Source organism: Rhipicephalus sanguineus, chromosome 11 (assembly GCF_013339695.2).
Source record: "Rhipicephalus sanguineus isolate Rsan-2018 chromosome 11, BIME_Rsan_1.4, whole genome shotgun sequence".
Classification (NCBI taxonomy): Eukaryota; Metazoa; Arthropoda; class Arachnida; order Ixodida; family Ixodidae; genus Rhipicephalus; species Rhipicephalus sanguineus.
The window spans coordinates 141,579,252-141,604,574 of NC_051186.1; the positions used below are offsets into that span (position 1 = coordinate 141,579,252).

General features: G+C 45.8%; 1 protein-coding gene across 1 annotated transcript in view; it reads right to left on the reverse strand.

Annotated features, from left to right (window-relative positions):
- LOC119375463 (muscle-specific protein 300 kDa) overlaps nt 1–25,323 on the reverse strand; it is a gene marked incomplete at its 5' end in the record, with an annotated part of 66,722 nt that overhangs the window by 3,526 nt on the left and 37,873 nt on the right. The window contains 19 exon segments of the mRNA XM_037645639.2: nt 173–337; nt 1,026–1,172; nt 3,726–4,052; nt 4,583–4,750; nt 5,307–5,459; nt 6,261–6,584; nt 7,908–8,072; nt 12,258–12,392; nt 13,334–13,432; nt 14,038–14,163; nt 15,521–15,622; nt 15,722–15,877; nt 15,963–16,115; nt 16,213–16,536; nt 18,830–18,994; nt 19,583–19,738; nt 21,227–21,434; nt 24,130–24,248; nt 24,700–24,864. Of these exon segments, the coding sequence (XP_037501567.2) occupies nt 173–337; nt 1,026–1,172; nt 3,726–4,052; nt 4,583–4,750; nt 5,307–5,459; nt 6,261–6,584; nt 7,908–8,072; nt 12,258–12,392; nt 13,334–13,432; nt 14,038–14,163; nt 15,521–15,622; nt 15,722–15,877; nt 15,963–16,115; nt 16,213–16,536; nt 18,830–18,994; nt 19,583–19,738; nt 21,227–21,434; nt 24,130–24,248; nt 24,700–24,864 (3,357 nt within the window).

Here is a 25,323-nt window from a genome sequence, read left to right on the forward strand (position 1 = left end):
TAGCTGTGCCATTTTTGAATACAACAACCCGCATGCCAGCTAAGAACTTCTTTCCCTTTTTTTAATGCCGAAGAAAATTCATTAAGTACAGTTCAAAGTGTCATTTGTTGGTCCTCTAGTCTAGACAAACACAATGCAATCAAGAAATGGGCATTGCAAAAACATGGATCACCTTGAGCCTTTCCAAATTGCTGTACAAAGCCAGCTGGTCGAGGCCGAGGTTCGAAAGTGCCACGGCTTGCTCCTGTGTGCTGCTCAACCAGTCTCGCACGTTGCCCAAGTGCTTGCTCAGCTGTTCGTGCTGCGTGACTGCATCCTCCAAGAACTTCACTGCCTCCTATATTTTTGCAAAAAGATGTACGACACACAGTTAGAAGAAGAAGCGGTCCCAAGCAGATGCAGTTTTGAAATGTCGCAGTATGAACGAATTGGGAACTTCAGTGTGAAAGAAAAAAAAATTAAGGCTACCAAATAATGGACGCATTATTAAATGCCACTCGCAGCGAAGGCAAAACTCAGAACCCAAATTGACATGCACATCTCCTAAACACCAAAGCATCCAAATCGATGCCTAGTTAAACATTACACCTGCTAAAGGTACACCTTGCAGAAAACTGCTCTTAAAAGCATTTGCTCCAGCTAGGTTAAGCATGATGCATTCAACACGTGTTAACATTCAACACAAACATGCACAAATTCTGACCTACCTGTAGCCTGTTGTACGTGTCACATTAATTTTTGTGATTGTTATTACAAGAAAAATACGTATGACTTCAAAAAACAATGACATCAAGACTTACTGCCATGAAGACCTGCAACTCATTGGCCATTTATGATTACACTTAGGTTGTGGGTCATGTTCAACAGCGCATTATGCCAAAATTACTTTATTGACCATGGCTTGGTGTTTTCACATATACTGTTAGTGGCACCACCTTAGGTCTGTAACAGAACTCCACTAAAAAAAATAAATACACAGCAATAGGAGCGTCTATGAGTAACTAACTAGCTAAGGCACCTCTTACCTGAAGCTTCTGTGTCTGTTCTTTATGGCCTTTGACAACGCCCTCCAGCATCTCCTGGGACTCATTGTCACGGTCGGCGATGGCTTCAGCCTTGATCTGGATGTCTTCAATGGCTTGCTCACGTTCGTTAAGCTCTGCAAGAAGTCCCTGTAAACAAGAGAGGCAGAAAATACTTTCTTAGTTTGAAGGAGACGTAAAACACAGTAAGCGCATCTGACAAGTTTGCCGTGTGCCTGCAAGGTGGCAGAAAAAGCAGTTCACCATTTAATGTACAAACGTAACTTTCGCGGCTCCGCGCAAAATGCTGTTGAAGATGATCAACTAATGGTCCTAGGCTCGTGCCTTTTACCATTAAAGTGACAAATGGAGCCATCAGTTCATTGCACCAAAATAGACATTTTTAGAGTGATGCTGCCACAGACATGATGAGAAGTCGTCAAACCAGAAATTTCATTAGAGCCAACATTTCAGCTTTTCCAGGGCAGCGAGTGCTTTCCTTAGCAGTGTTTCTATGTACGCCAAGCTTACTCTCTCTCTCCCCCCCCCCCCCCCCTCCTTCCCCCCCTTCAATGTTGAAAGAGGAGAGATGACACACTCTTGGCTTTTTTGTGAATGAAACACCTCAGTGAAATTTTGAAATGTGGCATTAAGTAGACTGTGAAATGCTGTCTATGTACAAGATTTCAGCATAAACAAGTCAGCGATTTAGCTGGAATGGTCATACCCTACGTACTCGGTGCTAGTAGACACCCAGTACACGTGGTAGAACGAAAGTGCCCATGCAGGCAACAGACGTGATAATCCTGGATGAGATGTTATTGACCCGGGCACTTGATCTCTTTCACTAAGACCAAGTTCCACCAGCTAACATTTACACATGTTAACGCTTGGAGCAAGCCGCACTTGGTTGTATCGGAACGGTCAGAACCTTCTCGAATACAGTCGATCCCGGATATATCGAACTCGAATATATCGAATTATTGGCTATATCGAACAGTTGAGAAATCCCCTTGAATTTCCCATGCAAAAGTATGGGGTTGGTGTGCACGTATATCGAACTGCCGCACAGCGAAACATCTGCTATATCGAACGCTGCCCCGCGCCGAAGCCCAGAAAGTGCATTTTTCCTAACAACTCTAGATCATTTTTCGGCCGCGTTCTTATAAGTTCCAATCCCTCGTCGCGCGCAGGTGACGAAATTGCGTTGCTCTAGTTCGTTGCGCAGTGCTTGTCAGTTCACCGGTATATTTGACACGCGGTCCGCAGGTTTTAACACATGGGCTAGCGTTTTTCAAAGAGGCTGATTGCCGAGGGCACCAAAATGAGAATTCGAAGTGACTTGGCAGCCTTGTATAATGTTTGCATTCCCTTCCTTGTCTGTTCGCGCACGATGGTATGCGGGCCCGCAAAGCATGGCCTTCGAGATCCGCAACCTCGTGACATATTTTTAGTGTTTTCGGTTTTAAAATGCAGATCTCAGAGGCTACGCTTTTTTTCGCATTTCTCGCCAAAGTAGCGGCTGCCTTCTGCAAAGCCACAAGTGCCATCGGTATCGCCAACATGTCGACGGTGGAGAAATGTGTATTCGTTCAGCGGAATGTGTACTTCGCGCTTCGTTCTTGATAAATTGTCATTCGGGAGTCGAACTAAACATTGTCCCGCTCGTAGCGATAAAAATGATGACCGGTGCTTGGAACGACGTCAAGTAAAGCACCGTCGTGCACTGTTTCCTTACAGGCCTTGGTGCCAGGTGACGACTTTGGGCGCGTCATGACCGCCGACCACGGCGTGCGGTGCGTCGGTGAATTTTGCGACTTATTAGCATTTCCGGTCGCCGTATCGGACGGGAGCACAGCGAGTGACTTCATCGGTGCAGATAACGACGTAGCTGTTTCTGACTGCATCGATGCCGAGATCAGAGCTGACGTTGTCGGTGCTGCGGAAATGGACCCGTGCGGTTTGAAGATGCCAGCCGCCGCTGCCACCGCTTACCCTTTACCGCGCTACAGAGCTCGCATCAGCGTTCAGCGTCGATCACCGCTGTTGTGGCGGAAGGTGCTGAATCTACTTATTTGGAAAGCTTCAATGATATTGAGGATGACTTGATGAATTCACGGCGCGCAAGAAGCAAGACAAGTTGATGGACTTTTTTCATGCGAAATAAAGTGCGCTAACTTGCAAAAGAAGTTCTCGCCTTGTTCTTTAGCATATGTGAGCGAATCGTCATGTTCGCGCTTTTTACGATTTCAGAAAACTGTGTCGAGGCCTGCAGTGCTTTAATTAAAGCCTTAAATACGCATATTTCGTATTTCGAATTATCGATATATCGAACTATTTCGCGGTCCCCTTCGAGTTCGATATATCCGGGATTGACTGTATTATCAAAGGTTCTAACCAGACTGCTTGCATGATCCAAATGGTGGTGGAATCTTGAATGAACACGATCACCAGTGATTACACTTTATGTATAAACAGCCAATGCATTAGATCTGCAGATCAGGTCTTTGATGACCGCTGAGTGTGCTCACCACTATCATTGCACTGCGAGTGTTTTTGCTTCGTTGGGTACAAGTTTCCCCAGTAAAGATTTAATTCGCATTTGATGCTTCCCTTCACCTCCACAGCCCTGTGATGCTATTAACATCAGTTATTAACATCATTAGCTATTAACAGACAACCCTACGAGAGAAAATAGCTCACTCGGCAGGTGCGGAGGTGCGCCTTCTTCTCGTCCAGGGTTGTGCAGAGGCGCGAGGCCCCCTCGGCCTTGGCAGCGAGGCCCTTGAGCCAGGTCTGCAGCCTCTGCAGGGCCTCATGGTACTCGGACCAGAGGAACTGTGACGACTGCAGCACGCGCTCCAGGTTCTGGGCCTTGTCGAAGACGGCCTCGTAGGCCGACTGCAGCTGCTGCAGGAGCCCCTGGATGGCCTTCCAGCCCTCGGGCGAGCTGCCCACCTGAACCTGGTCAGCGAGCTGCACCGTCGCGTTCACCAGGTTCAGGGCTTCACTCTTGCCCTGAAGCAGCTCCTGCAAATCGTGGTGGGCAGAGAAGAGGTTTGCGGTCAATTGCAATTTGCTGAGCGAGTGATCAATAGACTGACTGATCATATGATTGGCTGAATGACATATATTAATTAATTGACTGGCAGATAAAGTTACCGACCGGTCTATTGATTGAGTTGCTTACCTGTTGACTAACTGATTGAGTAGCTTGCTAACTGACTGACTAATTGATTGACCGATTGAGGAAATGATTAAACAATTGAGAAGACAATATTAATCCTCTGCCTCCTTTAATACAATGGCATAATGTCAACGATGATAATGACAATTCCTCCCTAAATTTAAGCTATTTTGAGTAGAGGCTCTCCTTACCTAGCTAGCTATCGTATCTACTAGTATATTACTGATACTGGCTAATGTTCACTAGTCCTGGCTACTCACTGATATAACAGCAACATTGTCATCATTCAACCTCCATCTACTGAATGAGTTGTCTACCAGTTCTTTTGCTTTGAATTTGAGTCTGCACTACCTAGGGCACCAATGATCCCCACCTTCACTCTTGCCAACTTGTGGGAGAGTCTCTCCTTGTTGCCGCTTGGAAGAGCCTGAATTTCGACAAACGCTTCCTGTGCCTGAGCGAGGGTCTTGGCGCACTCGGCGTGCTTCTTCTCGAGCTGGGAGTGATCCTGGACGTGTTGCTCACACTTCTTCACCAGTTCCTGCACAGGCCCGAGAAATGATGTCAAGTCTTCTGCCAAACAGGTCACATTTGCTTTATTATTAAAAATAATTTTGAGCAAAATTAGTCTGAAAGCAAGAAATGCTTTTCAAACAGAATATCAATAATAGTTTTCAGCTGCCATGATCCGGGTTAGTCCCGCCAATGATGTGCCAACCAGTGAAGAATACTTGTGTCATTTCCTCCTCTTGAAGCTTGACGGTGTTCGCTGACATTAGTGGCAGTTTTCACAACACAAATCTCGCAGACTGCATAAATCACAAGAAACAGACACAGGTCAATAAGTTCAAAATGCCAGCCAGATCATGCGTGACGCTGTAGTCGCATAAACTATCAACTACAACAGAACTGTGAAAAAAACTATATCTGGTTTCATGCGGTTCATTTACAATGCTTGATATGGTACATACGAGATCATAGAAAGTCCTTTTCAGATCACGGAAAGCTATTAGAAAATGATTGTAAAATTTTTCAGCTTGATGCCTGCAATAAAATCTGTTATAATGATGTGCTCGTTAGGTGTTCCAATCATATACCTTGCATGTCTCCAAGAGAGACTGGAATCGTGCCGTGAGCTGGCCGACAGCCATGGAAAGTCGCATCTCTCCACTGGACACCATCAGCTCCTGAGCCTTGTCCGAGAGGGAGTCGAAGTCTCGTTCTGTTGCGTGTAGTTCGCTCAGCAGGCTCTGTTGGAGGATCAAGCCTTGGGTGTTAGCTCTCAAAATTGCTCGTGGTGACCGCCACACTCAAAGTGTAGCACGAGTGCATGAGGGTTTGAAAGAACAAGCAAGTGCCACTTAATATGGCAATGAAATAGTTCAACTGCTAACCTTTCGAGCTCCCAACATGCATGTCACATTACCTTTATAACAGCAAACACTCCACACTTGTCTTTAGAAAAGCATGATCATTCAGTGCATCAGCATTGTCCAGGGCTGATGGAATTCAGAAATAGTCAGAAATAGTCTTCCTGATTAGAAAGACTATTCCTGAGTGGAACAGTCTTCACGACCAGAGAGACTCGGAGTTAAAGGGTCTTCCCAACTACAAAGATGCTACACCCCGGAAACAAGATGCAGCTGAGAGGTCGATAGAGGGGGCACTCATGTATGTCTGCCTTCTCTTTCTTCCCTTGTTTGAGCTGCTACTACTTAAAGACTAAATCCCAACCGACATGGCCAATTTAAAAATTGAAATCAAATTATGGAGCTAAGAGAGACGCTACGCCGTCTATGAGAGATGCTGCAATGAGATGGGAGTAGGTGCTTCAAATTAGTTAACATTACTTAATGTTTTGTAATGCATACCTAAACGAGTATTTCTGAATGCCACCATCGTCAGAATGTTGTTACAGCAGCTGGGAACTGAACCTGCATCATTGCGTTCAGTGGCAGACAGCCATGGCCACTGAGCAACTTCAGCTTGTAACTAACACAATTTGATTCATTTGAGGCATTGCTAAGAGACAAAAGATTGCTCAACGTCACCTGGAACTTGTCCAGCTGCTGCCTCTTCTCGTCGAGGGTGGCCTGCAGGGCAAACTGTTGCACTGTCTGTTCGGCGCCCTGCAACCATCCCAGCAGTCGTTCGTAGTGCTCTTCATAGGCGTCCCACAGGCGGAGCTGCGCCGACAGTGCGTGGCGCGCCTGCTCCACCTCGGCGCCCAGCCGGGCCACGCTGCCCTCCAGCGTGCCACTCTCCTGCTCCAGGGTGGCCCGTTCGCGTGGCGTCAGCAGCGTCACGAGTGTCGCCGTGCACTCGGCCAGCGCCTGGGCCTTGCAAGTCCCTTCGGGCTGTTGCTTCTCCAGCTCCTGAGAGAAGTGGGGAAGATGAGAGAGGGCGTCTCGATCTAAACTTAGTTCATTATCATCATCAGCAGCAGCCTGACTACACCCACTGCAGGGTAAAGGCCTTTCCCATGTTTCGCCAATCAACCCGGTCCTGTGCATGCTGTGACCACGTTATCCCCTCAAACTTTTTAATCTCATCTGCCCACCTAACTTTCTGCCTCCCCCTCACGTGCTTTCCTTTTCTTGGAATCCAATCTGTTATTTTTAATGACCAGCACTTATCTTGCCTTCGTGCTACATGCCCCCTGTCTATGCCCATTTCTTCTTCCTGGTTTCGACTAAGACATCCTGAACACCGTTGTTAACTGACCCGCTCTGCTCTCTTCTTGTCCTTTAAGGTTACGCCTATCATTTCTCTTTCCATGGCTCGCTGCATCGTCCTCAATTTAAGTTGAACCCTCTTCGTCAGCCTCCAGGCTTCATAAGCCTCCACGTACCGGAAAGATGCAGCTGTTAAATACCTTTCTCTTGAGGGATAGTGGTAAACTACCATTTATGATTTGGGAATGCCTGCCAATTGCATTCTGCCCACCACCCACCAACTTAATTCTACTCAACCTAACCTAATTTGACTTGAACAAATGTAAGCCAACCTAGCATAATCTAACCTAATCCACTCTAGCCTAACTCAACATGGCCCACCAGAACAAAAACCTACGTCTCCTAACATAACCCAACATGATCAAACCTAACCCAACTTGAACTAAGTCTATGCAAATCAACGTAACATATCCTAACCTGACTTAACCTAACCTGTGCTAACAAATAGGGCAGTTTAGGCCAATCTATAGCAGTGAAGTCAAACCACACTTTAATAATGCCACACCTGCCACAAGAATACCCTCATTACGTTCTGCAACCTTCAAAAGTATGCAAGCATAATGACTTTAACGGCTCAGCAAAGGGTCTTCTATAAGTTTCGGAAGACTTACAACTAAATTAGGCTTTTTATTTCCTCTCAAAAAGAAAAAAAAGAGCAAGAAACAGGAAACAAAAAACGAAAGAACAAGTACAGCCATTTGCATAATTGCTATTTGCCATGTACAACACGTGGGATAGAGGTTTGTTTAAGTTCATCTGCCCCTCCCCCCCACCTAGCCATTTCCAGTTTTTTTTTAACGAGTCGAGTATTTTACAATGAGGTATTTTAATATACCAAAACTCTTAAAATCTCCAAAGTTGATACTGTTTATAGCTTGATGCTACGAGCTCAAGAGACTTGTCCTCCACGCACAGCAAGCTAAGAACAAGATCCCGACTTGGCGAGAGGGAGCGTGCCCGCACCTGAAGCTTGTCGAGGCGGGTCTTGAGCACGGGCCGGCTTCCGGTGACGTCTCGGCACAGGTCGAGTCGTTCGCGCATCTGTTCCAGCCAGGCGGCGAGCTGCTCCTTGCGCTCGCGCTGCTCCTGCGCCAGCGCCGACAGCCTCTCGAGGCCGGCCAGCAACGTCTGCGCAGACGGAGCCACACGGCGGGACGGTTTTATCGATGCAGAGGAAACGCGCCGCGCACGAGAAAGAAAAAAAACAAAAGAACAAAGTACGAGCACCTGCAAACAAACTAAACCCTCTTAACCGCAACTCCAGTCATTGTTTTCTTCTTTTAAAACCAAGTTATTACTAGACGCGCGTAGTTAAGTGCAGCCTCAACGTTGTTTCTGCTTGTTTCGTTTATAGCGAGCCCAACGCAAGAAGTGTCTGGTTTACGTCTTAAAACTGGGGCTTCACTTTCTAAAAACGGGCCTCAATTGATACAAACAAAGGCCAGAAAGAGGAAGGAAAATAAAAAAAAAAAGACTAGAAAGGAAGTAGGGGTCTGCTTGGTTGCCGACTATATTTATAGGACAGAGCTTCTTTCACTACCCCTCCCCCCACTTCTCGTATCACTAGGCTCTAAACTGAGTGGCAGTCCTTGCGTGCACTTTGATAACCTCTCACATGCCCTCCTATACGTATTACGTTTGAGGGTTGCTTACTGATAAGCCGCTACTTTGTTACCATGCTATCTTTGCGCTGATCTCTAAGGAAAGCGACTTAAACCAGAGATCAGTGCATGGCGTTTCCCAGTGAAGTTATGAGAGAAGCTCCTCGACCTTCAAATCAGGCATTACGACTGAAGACCTTGTGCAAAAGAGAAAAGCCTGGAATCCAGGACCAGGCTTTTGAGATCCCATATCCATATAGAACCTGAAAAGGTCCCTTTTACGCTGGTTCGAGTTTCCTTACGGACTGCCTGATGGTTGGTCGAGAACTACATCAGTGAAGATCTCATCCTTGGCACTGCTAGCGGTATAAACAACGAGGAACGCAGCGGAAGTGGAGGCAGCGTCCGTGCCAGCTTAGTTGGCAGTGCAGCCGTGCGAGACATGCAGAATTCGTGAGTTATTTTTTGCCACTGAGGTTTTGGTCTTTACTAACAGTTACTAGCTGAAACTATCAGCTGACGGCAAGGAAAAACAAAGTAGGGGAGATTGCTTTACTTATACACATTGACGCCTTAGCACACTGATGATTTAACACATTGATGCTTTAGCATAAAACATACCAATAGTAACTATACAAGGACAGAAAAATTTAGCGACAATCCGGTTGTGAATGTGAGAGATATGCATTAGCATTACATCATACCTTCTTAGTAGCACCGCGGATCATTTTGCAGTTCTTGCCAGGCATTTGTTAAAGGAGCACTGACACAAAAATCTTGCATCTTGTTTTTTCTGTTGCAATAGGTAGCTAATGACCCACTTATTATGGAAAGCTCGTTTGCTCGAGCGCGCAACGGTTAATTATTTGGAGACAGTTTTAGGCGCTCAGTCACAGTTTCGGTTTCAGGGAGCACCGAGTGAGGCAGGACCCAGAGGGGTGTTCATGTAAACATAGCTGGCTACGTGAGCACACAAAACCACGTGCACATGAGCACTGCGTTGACAACTCTTTTCAACGAAGGTTTCCTGGATGCTGCTACAATCCCCTCTGAGGCATTGTAAATATGCGTGAGCCCTTAAAGTGGAGAGGGGAGTTTGAAGTGACTTTAAAGGAGTACTGACACCAAATTTTGAAGGCGAGATAACTTGTGGGATAGATTTGGGACACACACGCATCATCTACGAAATATTAATGTCACCTGCCACTTACATTCCCTGACTTCTGAGTCGCATCTAAGTCGTGATATAACGCTTCCCGAGCGTCACATGACTTCCCCAGGTGCCCAATTTCGGATCTTCATTCCACTTCCTACTCCCACTTCAGAGCTTAGCATCCCTTCTGTTATCCTGCTTCTGAACTTATCTTCAGTTCTGGTTCCCAATTCCAGTCCTAACCACACCTGCTTTAACAAGTGGGGTTATAGTTGACTAACTTCCACTCTACACTTGACCTAACTTCAGGTCTTAACTATAGTTTCTGTTAGAACAGCTGCATTACGTTTACATTAGGGGTGTGCGAATATTCGAAATTTCGAATATTTTTCGAAAAGTGTTTGCTATTCGATTCGATTCGCACTGGAATTTTACTATTCAAACTATTCGAACTTCCAAAAAACATTTAAATACAATCACCATTCGATTGAAAGTGACCGCTTCAGATTATCAATATGCTTCACCTCATTACACTCTCGCATTGCGGCAAAGCTATCTTTCAAGCTCCGTTACGGTCGAACTTTGCCAAGACACAGTCAACGTCTGATTGAAAGTGGTCCCTAAATTTTTTAATATGCTTCACCTCACCACATCCCGGTATTGCGGCAAAGCTGCCTTTCAAGCTCTGCTACGGTCGAACTTTGCCAAGAGATAGTCAACGTCCGATTGAAAGTGGTCCCTAGATTTTCAATATGCTTCACCTCATCACACCCCGGTATAGTGGCAAAGCTGCCTTTCAAGCTCCGTTACCGTCGAACTTTGCCAAGACACAGTCAACGTCCGATTGGAAGTGTTCCCTACATTTTTAATATGCTTCACCTCAATCATACTCCGGTATTGCGGCAAAGCTGCCTTTCAAGCTCTGCTATGGTCGCATATGTATTAACTCAAGAAAATGCTGGTTCCAACATGGAGATGAAAAATGTGGCAGAGGTGGGGGCTTAACTAATGCTGTTTTGGACCTGAAATTTGGGCAGGAAGTCCGAAAAATCAGAAGCCGAACCTTTTTAGCATCCAACATTTCAGATGTTCTTATATATCGACGTCTACGAGGCAGATTTGGAACTCTGGACTTGAAGGGAGCACACCTTTGTCCGCCACATCAGTTGGGCTTCCACAGAAGTTGAAAGAGGAGGAGAGGCTGAAGAAATGGCATCTTTGCCCATCACGTGTAAAGTGTTGTCGGCAACACTTTGGTTGCACCAAATCATGTACATAAATAGAATTCGGCCTCTACATTGCCTCATTCTTGATAAGACAACTATGAAACACCACCCCACCAGTGCTTCATCAATCTAGCAAAAAGAAACACTTTCATGTTGCTATCTCATAACAATATGCTTAGGAATCCTAACTTTTTTTTCTGCAATTTCGCTTCGAAGTATTCGAAAAATATTCTAGGAATATTCGAGAAATATTCGAAAAATATTCTATTCGATTCGCACTCACATTTCAATATTCGAATTCGCTTCACACCCAAAATTTTGCTATTCGCACAGCTCTAGTTTACATCCTTTACCTTCACCTACATTTACCCCCTCGTATCTATTGCATAAATCACATCTAGTACACTTCTACCTCAGATTATTGTAAGCGCAATCACATGTATAAAGCAGTTTCCACTTCGACACTGGTAATGTTAATGCGCTAGAAAGAAAGATATTGAATGGCATAGTTCCAACGTAACAATATCAGTCTCCTAATATGGATCTTGATTGAACGAGGAAAGCCTCGGCGTGGAGTCGCTGTTTTGACGATGGGCATTCCGTTTGCCAGAGTTCTGACAAAAACAAGTCTTCCTGTTGAAACACTGCTGCAGTCTGAGGCATTTCTTTTTCTTCACCACTGTTGACCACTTACGAATCACCATCTCTACATGAACCCTTTTTCTGGTACAAAATTTTTGCGGAAACATACCAGGACAGTGTAAACACTGGCGCATGCAATGAACGACTAGCGTCAAACACGTTTAATGTTGTCTTGTGATAACCTTCTTTCAGGGTGCTGAACTTCTAAGAAAACTGCATAGTTCATTCCATACTTTCTATACTTCAACATTTTTGAGATAAATAAAATAAAATTCTTGATTCAATTGTTATGTGACCTAATATATAAGAATAGTTGAGGACTTTCTTTTTCTTTTCCCTTAGTGACTGTTTCCTCTCCAGCTCATCACTTTTCCTTCACAAGCTAACCTTCAACCTTTTTCGGTTAATTTGTAAACTTATCTGTGCACCAGTCACCGACTACTAGTACAGTGGACTCTCAGTAAACGGAAATCTGTTAAACGGAATTGCTGCTTAAATGGAACAACTGCCTTTAGTATTATTGGTTTCATACCTGAATGTTTCAACCCAGTTCATCTCTCAGTAAACGAAACTCTTGTTAAACGGAACATATTTTCCTGGTCCCTTCAGGTTCCGTTTAATGAGAGTCTACTGTAATCGCATCACGTAGAACAAATAGGAATACGAAGAAATTGATGCAGCAAGTACGCACCTTCAGTTCTTCAGTGACAATGCCAAGGCGCGTTGACGTTGTCTCGAGGCTCTCCTTAGATGACGCATCGCCCCGAGACATCTCTTCCAAGGAATCTAGCTGCCTTCGCTGCAGCACTGCCTCCTGCTGCAGCAGCTGTACGGAGTGTGACATCACATGTCAGACGCATTTTGCACGCTTGTAGACCATTGAGGAATCATAACCAAGCAAACACACGCGTACAAGAAAATGACATCATGAATTCCACAAGCTGACAAGGCTAGAAGTATCGCTCTTAAACGCTACAAGTCCGCACAGACGCCAAAGCAAGGGGTGCTCTACACTCTCACGTCCTTTGTCATTTGTCTTTTCTGCATAACTGTCGAGACTTTTGACATTCAGCTTCTCTACGTGACACAGAAGCAATGGTGGTAGCCGGTGTTTTAGTGACGCAGTTACAACAAGAGACAGAGCGAGCACCTCATGGCCGGCACCACGTGATGATTGGCATAGCCTGGGTGCAAGAGATGGTTGTCTCCTTCTCTTTGGCTTGTGGATATATTCTACACATGCACAGGCTATGCATTCACACATGTGTTTTCTGTTTCGCTTTGGAGTGTACTATCAGCATACATAAACGCAATCATTCATACGCGGTTTAGTTTGAGAGGCTGGACTCACAAATAGCGATGGCTTTGGAGTCCAGCAAACGCAAATGTTCAGACAGCATTCCATGAATGAGCAGAATCCCTTCCGTTTTTTAGTGTGTCTCATAGAAGATCTAAAGTTTGCATTTTGGCTAGCTGGTGCAATTTGCATGCAGAAAGTAATAAATGCCCTTTAGTAAGTCTAAACTCCGGTGCACCATTTCCTCTGTAGCCGAGAGCTTTTCAACCCAACAAAGCATGGCTACATATTGCGTTCTTCCCAAAAACCTAAAAGACTGTTGTCACGCAATTGGAAACACTGAATTTAGGCACAGAGCCATAAATGGGCTCGATCTAGCCCTTCCTAGCATGACCTATTTTTCAACCACGACCTGTCGATTTAGGAAAGATTACGGCAAACAATCAAACGCCGAAATGTTTAATGCGTACCTTGAGTGAGTGTAGGCGTCCCTGTGCTTCCTGGAGTGATGGGAGCTTGTCTCGGGCTTCGGCAACGGTTCTCTCGGCATTGTCAAGCCACATTTGGACCTAAGAATGAGAGAACATTTGCAATACATCCTATCATAGCGAAATAATTCGGAACATTACTCCACTCACATGGACATAGAATCTTGACTTCGGTATAATGTGAGGCGTTATTGTGCGTTCTTTTGATTCATTACAAATAAATCGAGGCATGCCAAGCATGCAGCTGTCATTACCACGAGGCCATAAGCCCAAATATCTGTCCCTCTACTGCCAGGCACCATCCATCACTGGTTTCTGTTAGCCACACTTCTCCGTGCAATACCATTATTAATAATAATAATATCTGGGGTTTAACGTCCCAAAACCACGATATGATTATGAGAGACGCCGTAGTGGAGGGCTCCGGAAATTTCGACCGCCTGGGGTTCTTTAACGTGCACCTAAATCTAAGTACACGGGCCTCAGACATTTTCGCCTCCATCGAAAATGCAGCCGCCGCGGCCGGGATTCGATCCCGCGACCTTCGGGTCAGCAGTCGAGCGCCATAACCACTAGACCACCGTGGCGGGGCTGCAATACCATTATTAACCGACTTCTAAGCGATAGGACAGTGGTATGTACCAGCAAGTTTTCCTTTTTTTTTTTTTATAAGACTGGATTCTTACCTGGCTCAGTGAATCAACAAAGCTGCTGCGAGCATGGCTCTGCAATTGCAGCTGCTTCTGCAGATCCGCGATCTTGGACTCCAAGGAATCCCATCGCTCGTGCAGTTCACGCAGCTCGAGCCGCACCTGGCACCAGAAAGACAAACAAGTGTTTGTATTCTTCTTGCATATGGACGTTAAAGTGCACGTCTCAATCTCCCTAGAGGCTACATCTTTGCAGAGAAAGTTATGGTAGAGTGCCTCAAAGATGAACCCTTGTAAGTCTGTCAATCTTATCAAGAGTTCATCTTTGCGTCGGGGCTCTCACATTTATTAAATAGAATACTAAGGAAAGGCCTTCAAACTGTTCAGTATAAGGAAGGATCCTGCTTAGCAATGTTTCAAGTTAGTCCCTCGTATAATGTTGTTAATGCACTACAGCCCATAAAATGTTCTCACCTATCTAAACAGTAGAAGTGAAGAATTATATTACTTGCAGGAGGTCGTGTAAACGTAAGAACGGCTGATCACCGCAGTGTCCGAATGCTAACGTCACCAATGTTTATGACTTAGCTGTTTAACATGTGATGAAGTTCTATGACACTGCACACTAAAGCATAATATGTGCGTGCCATTTTGAAGATCAGTGATCCACCAAAAGGTGACTTGTAACACTCTGATTGCTCTAAACCACATTGCTACTGCAGCAAAGCCCAAAGACATTGTCAGACAGCACCCAGCATGCTATGTATGCCCCGTTATGCATTTAAAGGGAAGCTGAAGCACTTTGAAAAAAAAATTACTTTGGAGCGTGTAAGGACAGTTTGATCCCTGCTGAATTCGAAAAGCGATGTGAGAGTTCTCAAAAGTGAATGCAAATAGCCCTTTTTAGCAAAAAACAGAGGTTGTGGCCGCAGGGCTTCATGAGATGCAGAGCGAACGCAGTGACATCATCCTCGGTATGATGTGTTATCTGCAACAGCAGCGCTGCTGAAGCGTGGCCTCCTCGATTAGCTCCGGCAATGGCACATCACGAGTTAGTCACGGAGGCCATGGCTGGAGATACGAGAGACGTTTGTTCACATAGCGCTCAGCTGTTTGTTGCTATTCCAGATATCGTAATCCAGCTTCAGAACTGTCAGCTTCACTAAGCTTACTTGAGCCGTCATCACACAAACAGCACTCTTGCAGTTCGGATCAGTGAGCGGCGGAAACTTTCCGTCAGAGTGCAACACAGCTCCACCAAAAGAAACGAAGATAACGTAGGTTTCCACGCCCACATCTTCGGCGTGCCAGCATGGGCAGAGCAAGACGAACTTTTCTTTCGCATATTTCAAAGCTCCTGCTGCAACAACCATGGAAAAAATTACGACAATAATGTCGGTCCTTGCTAACCACGAAGTTTTATCGAATTCGAAAACCTCTTCAGCTTCCCTTTAAGCCACAGGCAAAGGAGTGCACGAGACTACTGAGACCTAGCATGAGTTGACAAGCTCCACCCAACCTGATCTCTTCCTGTCGCAGCGGTGTCCTGGTACAGATGCTCTCCAAGGCGAGACGCCAGGTTGAGCTGCTGCTGGCCGTGAACCTTGCCCACAATCAGCGTCTGCGGATGTAGTGAAAGAAGTGTACAGAGTTAACGCAATGATACGCGAGCACCAGCTGACACAAAAGAGCTACAAGCCATTCGAAAGCTGAGACCGACCTCGAGTCGAGTCAGCTTCTCTTCTGGTGCTGCTTTGTCTGTCTGGATCTGGCTCAGCGTCTGCTCTGCCTCGTCCAGCCAGGCATTACAGCTGGCCACTGCCTTCTCGTACTCTCGCTGGTCTTTTTCCATGCCTTCCCAGCGAGCAGCCAAGTCCTAGACAAGGACAATGGGCGAAAGAGAAAAAGAGTCAAAGCGAGCATATTCACCACATTTTCTTTTCAGGTGCAAATTCTTGTACCTTTATCGTCGCAAGCAGGGACTGGTATCTGGCATTGCACTGCGACATTTGCGCACGCACAAGCTCCACGCCAGACAGCTGAAGAAGGCAGTGGGCCTCATCGATGAAGCTGTCCACGCTCTTCTGCTTTTCGGCAATCTTATTACGCAGCTCCTGCAAAGAAATAAATGACACCCCAGGTGCTCGTTTACCCCGAACATTTCCAAAAGTGCTGGTTCTTCGATGTTCAATCGGTTGCTGTGGCGCTCACCTTTCCGCGTGTGGAGAGGGCCTCCTTGTCGGCGAGCGTCGCCGGCATCTGGGGGGCGCGCAGCTCGGCCTCCGTGTCCGACAGCCACTGGGTGAGGGAGGCCAGGTGCGATTCGTAGGCGCCCCACTGCTGCAGCGTGTTCTCCAGGTTGCGCCGTGCCTCTTGCAGTGAGGTCAGCGTCTTGCCCAGGAGCTCCTGCAGCCCCTGCAGTTCACGAGACAGCAGTGCCTGGCCCTGCGGGGAGCTGCGGGCCGACACCACCTGGCTCTGCTCTCGGACCTCGGTCAGTAGCACCTCGCCCTCCTTGCTCTTCTCGGTCAGTTCCTGCAGGTTATCGTATGGGTACAGGTCATGTCACATGTTGGCAGTAGATTGAAGTACGCCTCATGTTTGGAATATGTAGCCCATGGCGGGAAAGAACAAGCGCCGACCAATCGTTTCCTGCCAAATATTTCCTGCCACGAATTTTCTCGACACGACTTGTTTCCGTAGAACCCTAGCTTTCATTGCACTACGTAGCCCATATTTGCAGTAGACGGAAGTGCCACCTCTTTGCACTTTGAAAAGAGTTAGACACCATCTCCTAGATGAGTAATGCCTTAGAGGTAGTATTACTCCAGTTATGTATCTGACATAGGCAATACTTAACAGTACAAAAGATTTCTACTAAGATTATTGTGCAATTAGTAGGGGTGTGCGAATATTCGAAATTTCGAATATTTTTCGAATAGTGTTTGCTATTCGATTCGATTCGCACTGAAATTTTACTATTCGAACTATTCGAACTTCCCAAAGACAAATGCAGTCAACGTCCGGTTGAAAGTGACCCCTTCAGATTTTCAATATGCTTCACCTCATTACACTCTCGTATTGCGGCAAAGCTGCCTTTCAAGCTCCGTTACGGTCGAACTTGGCCAAGAGACAGTCAACGTCTGATTGGAAGTGGTCCCTAGATTTTCAATATGTTTCACCTCCTCACACCCCCGTATTGCGGCAAAGCTGCCTTTCAAGGTCCGTTACGGTCGAACTTAGCCACGAGACAGTCAACGTCCGTTTGGAAGTGGTCCCTAGATATTGAATATGCTTCACCTCATCACACCCCTGTATTGCGGCAAAGCTGCCTTTCATGCTCCTCTACGGTCGCAAATGTATTAACTCAAGAAAACGCTGGTTCCAATATGGAGATGAAAGATGTGGCAGAGTTGGGGGCTCAATTAATGCTGTTTTGGACCTGAAATTTGGGCAGGAAGTCCGAAAAATCGGACGCCGAAGCTTTTTAGCATCCAAAATTTCAGATGTTCTTATATATCGACGTCTACGAGGCAGATTTGGAACTCTGGATTTGAAGGGAGCACACCCTTGTCCGCCACATCAGTTAGGCTTCCAGGGATGTTGAAAGAGGAGGAGAGGCTGAGGAAATGGCATCTCTGCCTATCACATGTAGTGTTGTCGGCAACAATTTGGTTGCACCAAATCATGTTCATAAATACAATTCGGCCTCTACATTGCCTCACTCTTGATAAGAAAGACAACTATGAAATATGACCCCACCAGCGCTTGATCAACATAGCGAAAAGAAACACTTTCATGTTGCGATCTCACAAGAACATACTTAGGGATTCTCTGCAACTTTTTCTGTAATTTCACTTCGAATTATTCGAAAAATGTTTGAGAAATATTCGCAAATTATTCGAAATTATTCGATTCGATTCGCACTCAATCTTCATTATTCGAATTCGCTTCGCACCCAAAATTTTGCTATTCGCACAGCTCTAGCAATTAGTTATGCAAACACAGTGTTGCAATGCTTCTTTCTATGAAGTATTAAAGATGACACAGTGGTATGTAAAGATAATTCACATTAACAGCCAATGTACTGCTTAACAAGCTCACAAGCCCGCTCAATCCAACTACAGCAAGGCTGCCTTAAATGCTACACAATTCACAGAGGCAAAAGCAGATCATCTACATCAATGTGATACAAATGTTACAACTTGGCCATGATCCGCAACCTGTTACTATAATATGTTACTATGCCATCCTGTTACTATGCTTCAGGTATGTATGTTGCCGTGCAGCCAAGTAATGTTAGGCTGCAGTAAGATATGTTGACTCGGCTAGCTCTGCCTTTAATTAAGTGAATAGCATTTCCTTGGCTAGTACTGCAGTTTTGGATGGAAGATCCATTTTCTGGTGTGATGTCACTCTACGTTCTGCTGGCAGGATGGGAACATCGAGCCTCCAGCATCGAAATTTGGTGCTCTAACTACAATGCCACACGCGCATACCTCATTAGGTGGAATTGAAGACTCTTAGAAATGTCCCCCGTGCAAGCAAGAGCGTTTCCACTATGACGATGGTTTTATCAAGAATTATGCTTCGTGCAAGCCAGTGCTTCGAGACGCTCGATGCATGTTCAAAGAGCTACCTGAGCGTCATCAAGCCTACATTACACAATTCATAATGACAATGATAACTGCTATCAGACAACTTAACCTGTAACCTTTCCTTCCCTGCCCTTTCTATAGTATCCTGCTGTTAACAAGATATAACGGATGGCTGCTTAGACTGATGATGCCTTCCATTCACCTCCCTAGATGGATGGACTGATGCATACCGTAAGCTGCTCCAGGCGTCCCTGAATGGCCTTCTTCTCTCCAGTCGTGTCCTTATGCTCCTGCAGCTGATCCTGGAAGCTCTGGATCCAGTCTTGGAAGGCCACCACCTTGTCCACCAGCTTCTGGTGATCTTCCACAGCGGAGGTCAGCTGGCCAGTCAAACCCTGCATGCAAGATCACCGATCTTCAGCTACAGCATCCCAAAAACAGTGTGTCACCTGAATGTTAGCGTGACATCGCAGATTTCAGTCTTTTCATCATATTTTGGCCTCATCGGCTTGACAAAATTTCAGAAAACTTGCGAAGGTAAGTCCCTGAGACTTGCATAGAACACAATGTAATTCATTTTTACTAGTAAAAAATTACTTCAACCCTAGTAGACACTGTCAAAATATTTGCCGTCACGGCAAGTTGGGGTAGGAACTTCCAGGCACTGCTACTACCTGTATTTTCTTTTTGCACGCTTTCTGGCTATCCGAGCACCTTCTTATGGCAAGAGTGATGGTTCATGGTATTGTGAATTGTTAATTTACTGATGCAAGAGAAATAACTTTTTTCTTTAGTGTCCTTCACTGTTGATTGCTGAACTAAGGTGACCGTTCGGGTTTGTTGGTAAGACATGATAGGAACTAAAAGTGCACAAGATAAGGACAGAGCAGAGGCTTGAGACACCCAAGTGTTGACTGTTGATCGATTTGCTCAAAGCAGAAAACATACAACAGAAACCCAATGACAGAAAGGCAGCGACTCACCTGTGACCTTGTACAGAGCTCCTGGAAAGCAGCCTTGGTGCTCTGAACGTGGTCTCCGAGGGTGTCCTTGCCAGCGGCAGTGGCTGAGAGATTCTGAGCTCGCTCGCACATGCTGTCTATGGCTGGCTGGTGAGACAAGATGTCCTGGTGAACCACCTGCACAGGACGCACACAAGATAGGGACTTCGTACCAAGAATGCAGGGTTCTACAAGAATGTTCTAGCACATACAGTATGGTACGCTTTCAAAGAGAACACACACAGTCGTACATGGCTACCAATTACATTTGGATCACAGCACGAAGGCATGCAGGCTGGTTTCTACGCAATGGTGCCTAACGTGTCTTCCCAGCCATATTTTTTTCTCTCAATAAAGTGGAGAGCGTTTCAGTCAAATTGGCTTCGATACCGGCTGACTGCCACAGAACGGAAGATCAAGACAGCGTTCCAGCTAAAGTTTATTCTCTTTCTCTCTTTAAGAGTGAACAATATATTATGTACAGGAACCTCCGAAAGCAATGTTCAGCCAAGGCAAGCCAAGCCTTCTCCCAAAGGTGTCGAGCTCTTGCAGGGCCATGCATAAGCAAACATTACTATTATTCTTGTTGTTCTTTGTATGTTTTGTGTCTAGTCAGTGAATTCAGTACCTTGCTGCATGTGCTCTTGATACCATACTACCAACCTTGCAAACAAATTTTAGAAAAGAAGTACCTTCTTTGAACAACGCAATGTTTGTTTCATGGAGGGAAGCAATAAGACAAAACTATCACGTGGAGAACAGGAACATCAAGGCACATGCGAGCGTGAACTGTCCCTGCACCAAAGTCTGTTGTCATAAAGTGTGATACAGTAGACTCTCAATAATTCAAGCTTGAGGGAACCTCAGGATTTTGTTTGAATTATCAGAAGTTTCAATTATCAGAACTTCTCACAAAACATGACTCAGGGCAACATACCAACTAGCGTTGTGATGTTTATTGTTCCTCAGTGCCACAGCAACATCATAGACAGCTCTGCATGATTGCCAGTAAAGTTTTTAGATGTCAATGATAATACTGGTAGGTACTCGTTATTATACAACACACCTGCATGTGTATGCAATTATGGGACTAAATGTGTTGCATCCCGTGACAATTGGTAGCCCCTTCTTATCCTTAGAACGCTTTCCCACATGACCCCTGTGTACTGCGGCAAAAGTGACTTTAGGAAGGGCTCGGCATGCAACAGATCAAGGCCAGACCGTTTCGGTTTGTTTCTTTTTCTTCCACCGTCAGCATGCGATTGTTGGCATGCGCGGTTTGGCTAATTTGGCCGTTTTGTAGGCAGGCAATAAGTTTTCTTTACGACTTTCACTGACATAAAAACGCGAATGTTCAGCTAGAAGCAACAAAGGCAGCAGATACTTAAAGGCATGGACAAGCAAAAAGTTTAAATCAGCCGAATTTGTACAGTGGGGCAGTTTGAATTAAGCAGCTTTAAAATACATTGAAAACATAGCGGGCTAAACAAAAAATTTAAGATTCGTTTGAATAAACCGAAAGTTTGAATTATTAGAGTGAATTATCGAGAGTCTACTGTAATCTTCGTGCATCCGTACAGCTCCGTTAAGCCATGACAAAGTATGTTAAAAATCTCGGTGCTGCACCTTGTGCGTCTGTAGCTGAGCCTTCTTTTCCTGGAGCGTGGCCCGGGGCTGGCTGCAGCTGTCCAGGGCCGTCTTGACGTCCTCGATCCACTGGCGCAGCTGGTCCTGACTCTGGGACAGGCCCGACAACTGCTGCAGCCGCTGGTCCAGCTCGGCCAGGGCTTCGGTCGAACGCTCCACCAGGGTCTGCCAGCGACCTTTGACATGTCTGCAACCAGTTGTGTTGCACGTATTACTCATCAGCTCTCACGAAAAAAAAAAAAAGAAAGCTATGGCCACTTTGGGGAATGCAAGCAGTAGCTCAACAAGATACGATGTTATCCTACAGCTCCTAGCAATCCCTTCACCAAGGCATGGCCAGAAGAAAACTCACAGGGGTCCCTTATGCATTCGCCTAAAACGACTCGAAGGCGAAAGCCATCTTCTTCTTTTTCTTCTCAGTCGATGTATTGATACTCCCCCGCACCCCTCTCAAAGCTTTCTGCCCCTAACGTTGTTTTGCATTGCCTCCGGGATGGCAGGCATTGCAAGTTTTCTGTACCTCACCTGGTTTTGCACTGCCTTGTGATCGGCCCACATTTGACCAAGCAACGATGTCATGCGATGACATCATCATGTGGCATCATGTTATGTGACGTCACAGTGATGTTATGACAAAGTCACAAATTTTGGCAACATGAAGAGGGTCAATGTGCACAGCATACCTGACTTTCATCTTGGCTTCTTTCATAAGCTCTAGTGCAGTATCTTTAACAGCATTACTGAAGGCATATTTACAAACCAGCCCGGCCAAGGTAGCGGGCAGTGCACCACTTGGATGAAATAACAAATATGTTAAAATAAAATTCAATGAAACATGAAGCACTGAAGCTGTATTAATACAGCTGAGTCCAATTGTAATAAAGTTGAATCCCATGTAAAAATTGCTTTGCCATATCCTATATTCATTTCATCCTACATTCATTTTATTTGTTACACTGTAATAGTGGTGACAGAGTTTCTATTTATTTTGTATCTGATAATTCATTATAGCTCTGTTTGTTAGAGGTTCAACTGTACATGTAATAAGCATGTAACGAAAGAATAAATACAGTCGAACCCATTTATAACGCCATTTATAACGAACTCGAAAGTATCGCGAAAAGTGGTCGCTATATCAGTAGTTCGTTGTATATGGACTCGCCCTTAGAAACGTGCGCTTAGCAGCCAAGCCGTTTTCTTTTTCTTTGCACTTTTATTAAAGTGCTAACAACCCCTTCGGTGACAAGCTAAGCCTTTTCGCGTCGTGAAGCGACGCCCGCTGCGTGCTCACGAGTGAATTAACCGCCTTTGCAATGAGCCAAGACCGTTTCACCAAAGCGCGGTACTGCCACGTGGAGCCGATCATCCCTGGCTAGTTGCGTGCAGCGCGTCACCTACTCGGCTCGCGGAGTCACTGCCGGGCCGCTTGCTGTATGCCGTATGCGCGCGCTTGTACGTTCTTCGTGCTTGCTTCACTCTGGACCGTGCACGGGTGCGGCGACTAGCCTCTTCGTTCAAAGCGGCGAAAACAAGCATTTTGCAAGCAACGCGCACTCTACGTCTCCGCGATGCTCTCGCGGCCCTGCACGACGATGCGCGGCGCACTTGAGTCGTCACCTAGTCAAACACGCAGTATACACTCGCTGTCAGTGCATCGACGTTTCTCGGTGGCCGCGCCAACAGCGAGCTACTTTCGTTTCTACAAAGCGATGCGCACTTTAAAGCGGTCTCGCACGACGCGGCGGCGGCGAACTTGCGAACAGCAGCATGGCGCGCTCGTACTGCCGTCAATCCGCAGCGTACGGCGTACGCCACACGCACAGCCGAGCAGATTTCTACAGATGACTGTGATAAGGCTGTCGGCTATAAGTCATAATGGGACGTTCATCGACGGCCGCCACCTCGCCTTCGCTCTTTTCTGATGCTTATCCGCGAAGGTATCGCCGCAATCGCGTGGAAGTCGTAATCACCGATCGGCCAGTCTCTGCAGTTACCGAAAAGACTTGCGGCACATTGTGGCGACGACGAGTTTAGGGACGCAGTGAACCTTTATGCGACGGAAAGTTATCGCGGTTATCACTTCTTGCATTTATGCCTCCTTGCGTTCCAAGGCATTCTTTGATTCATCGGAAGCGGTCGTAGCTGCAGAGAGGCAAGGTCACCGTGCGAAGGCTGACCGCAAGGCTTCATGCTGCCTACTATCTTTTTTTTTTCATCACTGCCATTCTGCCACTGAAGAAAAAGGCTGGAGAGTGAGCGACCTCGCTCCTAGCGTCCGAAATCTGCGTGCGGTGCTCGCCGATCAGGAATATCTTAGTCGCGAGTAAACTGGAGCGGGGCACGCGCGAGCGCGCGCCCCTCTCATGCTTTAGAAGGCCTGTTTTAACTTTTTTTCGCTTCGTATGCGCCATACTTTTACCGCGACCGTGTCTGAAGTGTTCGTTGTAAAAGAGGAGGCCTTGAAAAATGTTCGCTATATGTGGACGCAGCTTCAATGGTTAGCATAGGAAAATGGTAAGTGCACCCAAATATGGTCGTTATAACCGATAGATCGTTATATATGGGATCGTTATAAGTGGGTTCGACTGTATGTTGGTAAAAACAACACAAAATAATAAAGCAATTATTTGGCCGTGTTGCAAACACGCACAACGGATGTTTGACAGGCTACGATACACTTGCTGCTGCGCAGTACTAATGCTATCATAAGTGAAGTGATTTAGAAGGACTGCCAACACAAAATAATACGCCAAAATGCCTCGTAGACATACACATGCCTTGCTACATTTGCTGCATGGTACTATTGGTAAAATCATTGAAAAGTATCAATGCCAAATAAGTATCAACCTTTTGCAACGTAAGACGCCGTGCAGACTCCTTACCTGAGCTGCTGCCGGATAGTCTCCCTTCCGTCGGGTGCAGTGTGAGAGTACAGGCGTTCACCGGACTCCACAAGCTCATCCATGCTGCTGCTCCGCTGGGCCAGGCGGTCGCTCAAGTTCTGTTGCAAGAAACATGCACACAAAATCAGTGACTGTGATCAACAGAAGGTTTTCGCACTTCAAAAATATCAGGACATACAAAAGCGCTGCTGCAGTGAACATACTGAAAAATAGATTGTTATAATGGCAGCACATTCCCACTTAGGAGTATGCTGTAGCATCTTCAGGAATTCCATTTCATGTAATTTAGTTTTTCCTAAGTGAGTGAGATACAAGTAGGCAGATTTGATTAATGATTTAGTGAATGAGCTTAATGCCTCACAACAAAACTATGGAGTTAGATACCCTGCAGTAAAGATTGATTGATTGAATTACACAGGATGATATGTGGCTGCTGCCTCCAGGAACCAAACATGTGAGCCACCGAACAACCATGGTGAGTCAGTAAACTGAGAGCTAATACTTGAGACAAGAAATGCGCCAATACATAAGCTTGGATTGGGCACCCACCTCAAGCTTGTTCTTCTGATCCTGCGTTGAGGCCAGGTCAGCCTTGGCATCGACGATCTCGTCGAGCTCTTTCTCGGGTTGCTTGAGCCACTCCTCGAGCTCAGCCAGGAGCTTGTCAAAGGCCTCGTGCTGCTTGGCCAATTTCTCCCACTTGGCCACGGCCTCCTGAAAATGCATGCAAACACAGAGACATCTTGTTTAAGCACCCAGTGAAGAAAAAACTAAGATCGTGGCATTTATAAGATACAAACAAGTGGACCAAGGATTGGTGGCACGAATTGGCTGTGCAGTTCCAGTATGAAAGTCTGCCATGACAAAAATTTGTACATGAAGCAAAAGTAAGCTGTTTTTCTCAACGTCAGCCTCAAATACTGAAATGTCATTAAAAATCAGCTTCTGCCACAAGCTTGAAAGGCTATCACAAAAGATATTCTTTCAGGCTGACGATGACAGAAGCAGATTTTGAATGATGGTTGATAATGTGTTCACAAATCTACTCAAAATATTCACAAACAGTAAACAAGTAGAAAATGCGCCAGTAGATTTATTGCGACATGAAAGATAAAACCTCCTAACTACTGCAGATGTAACTGAAGTGCAGTAACAAAAAAGATTATGCAAAGT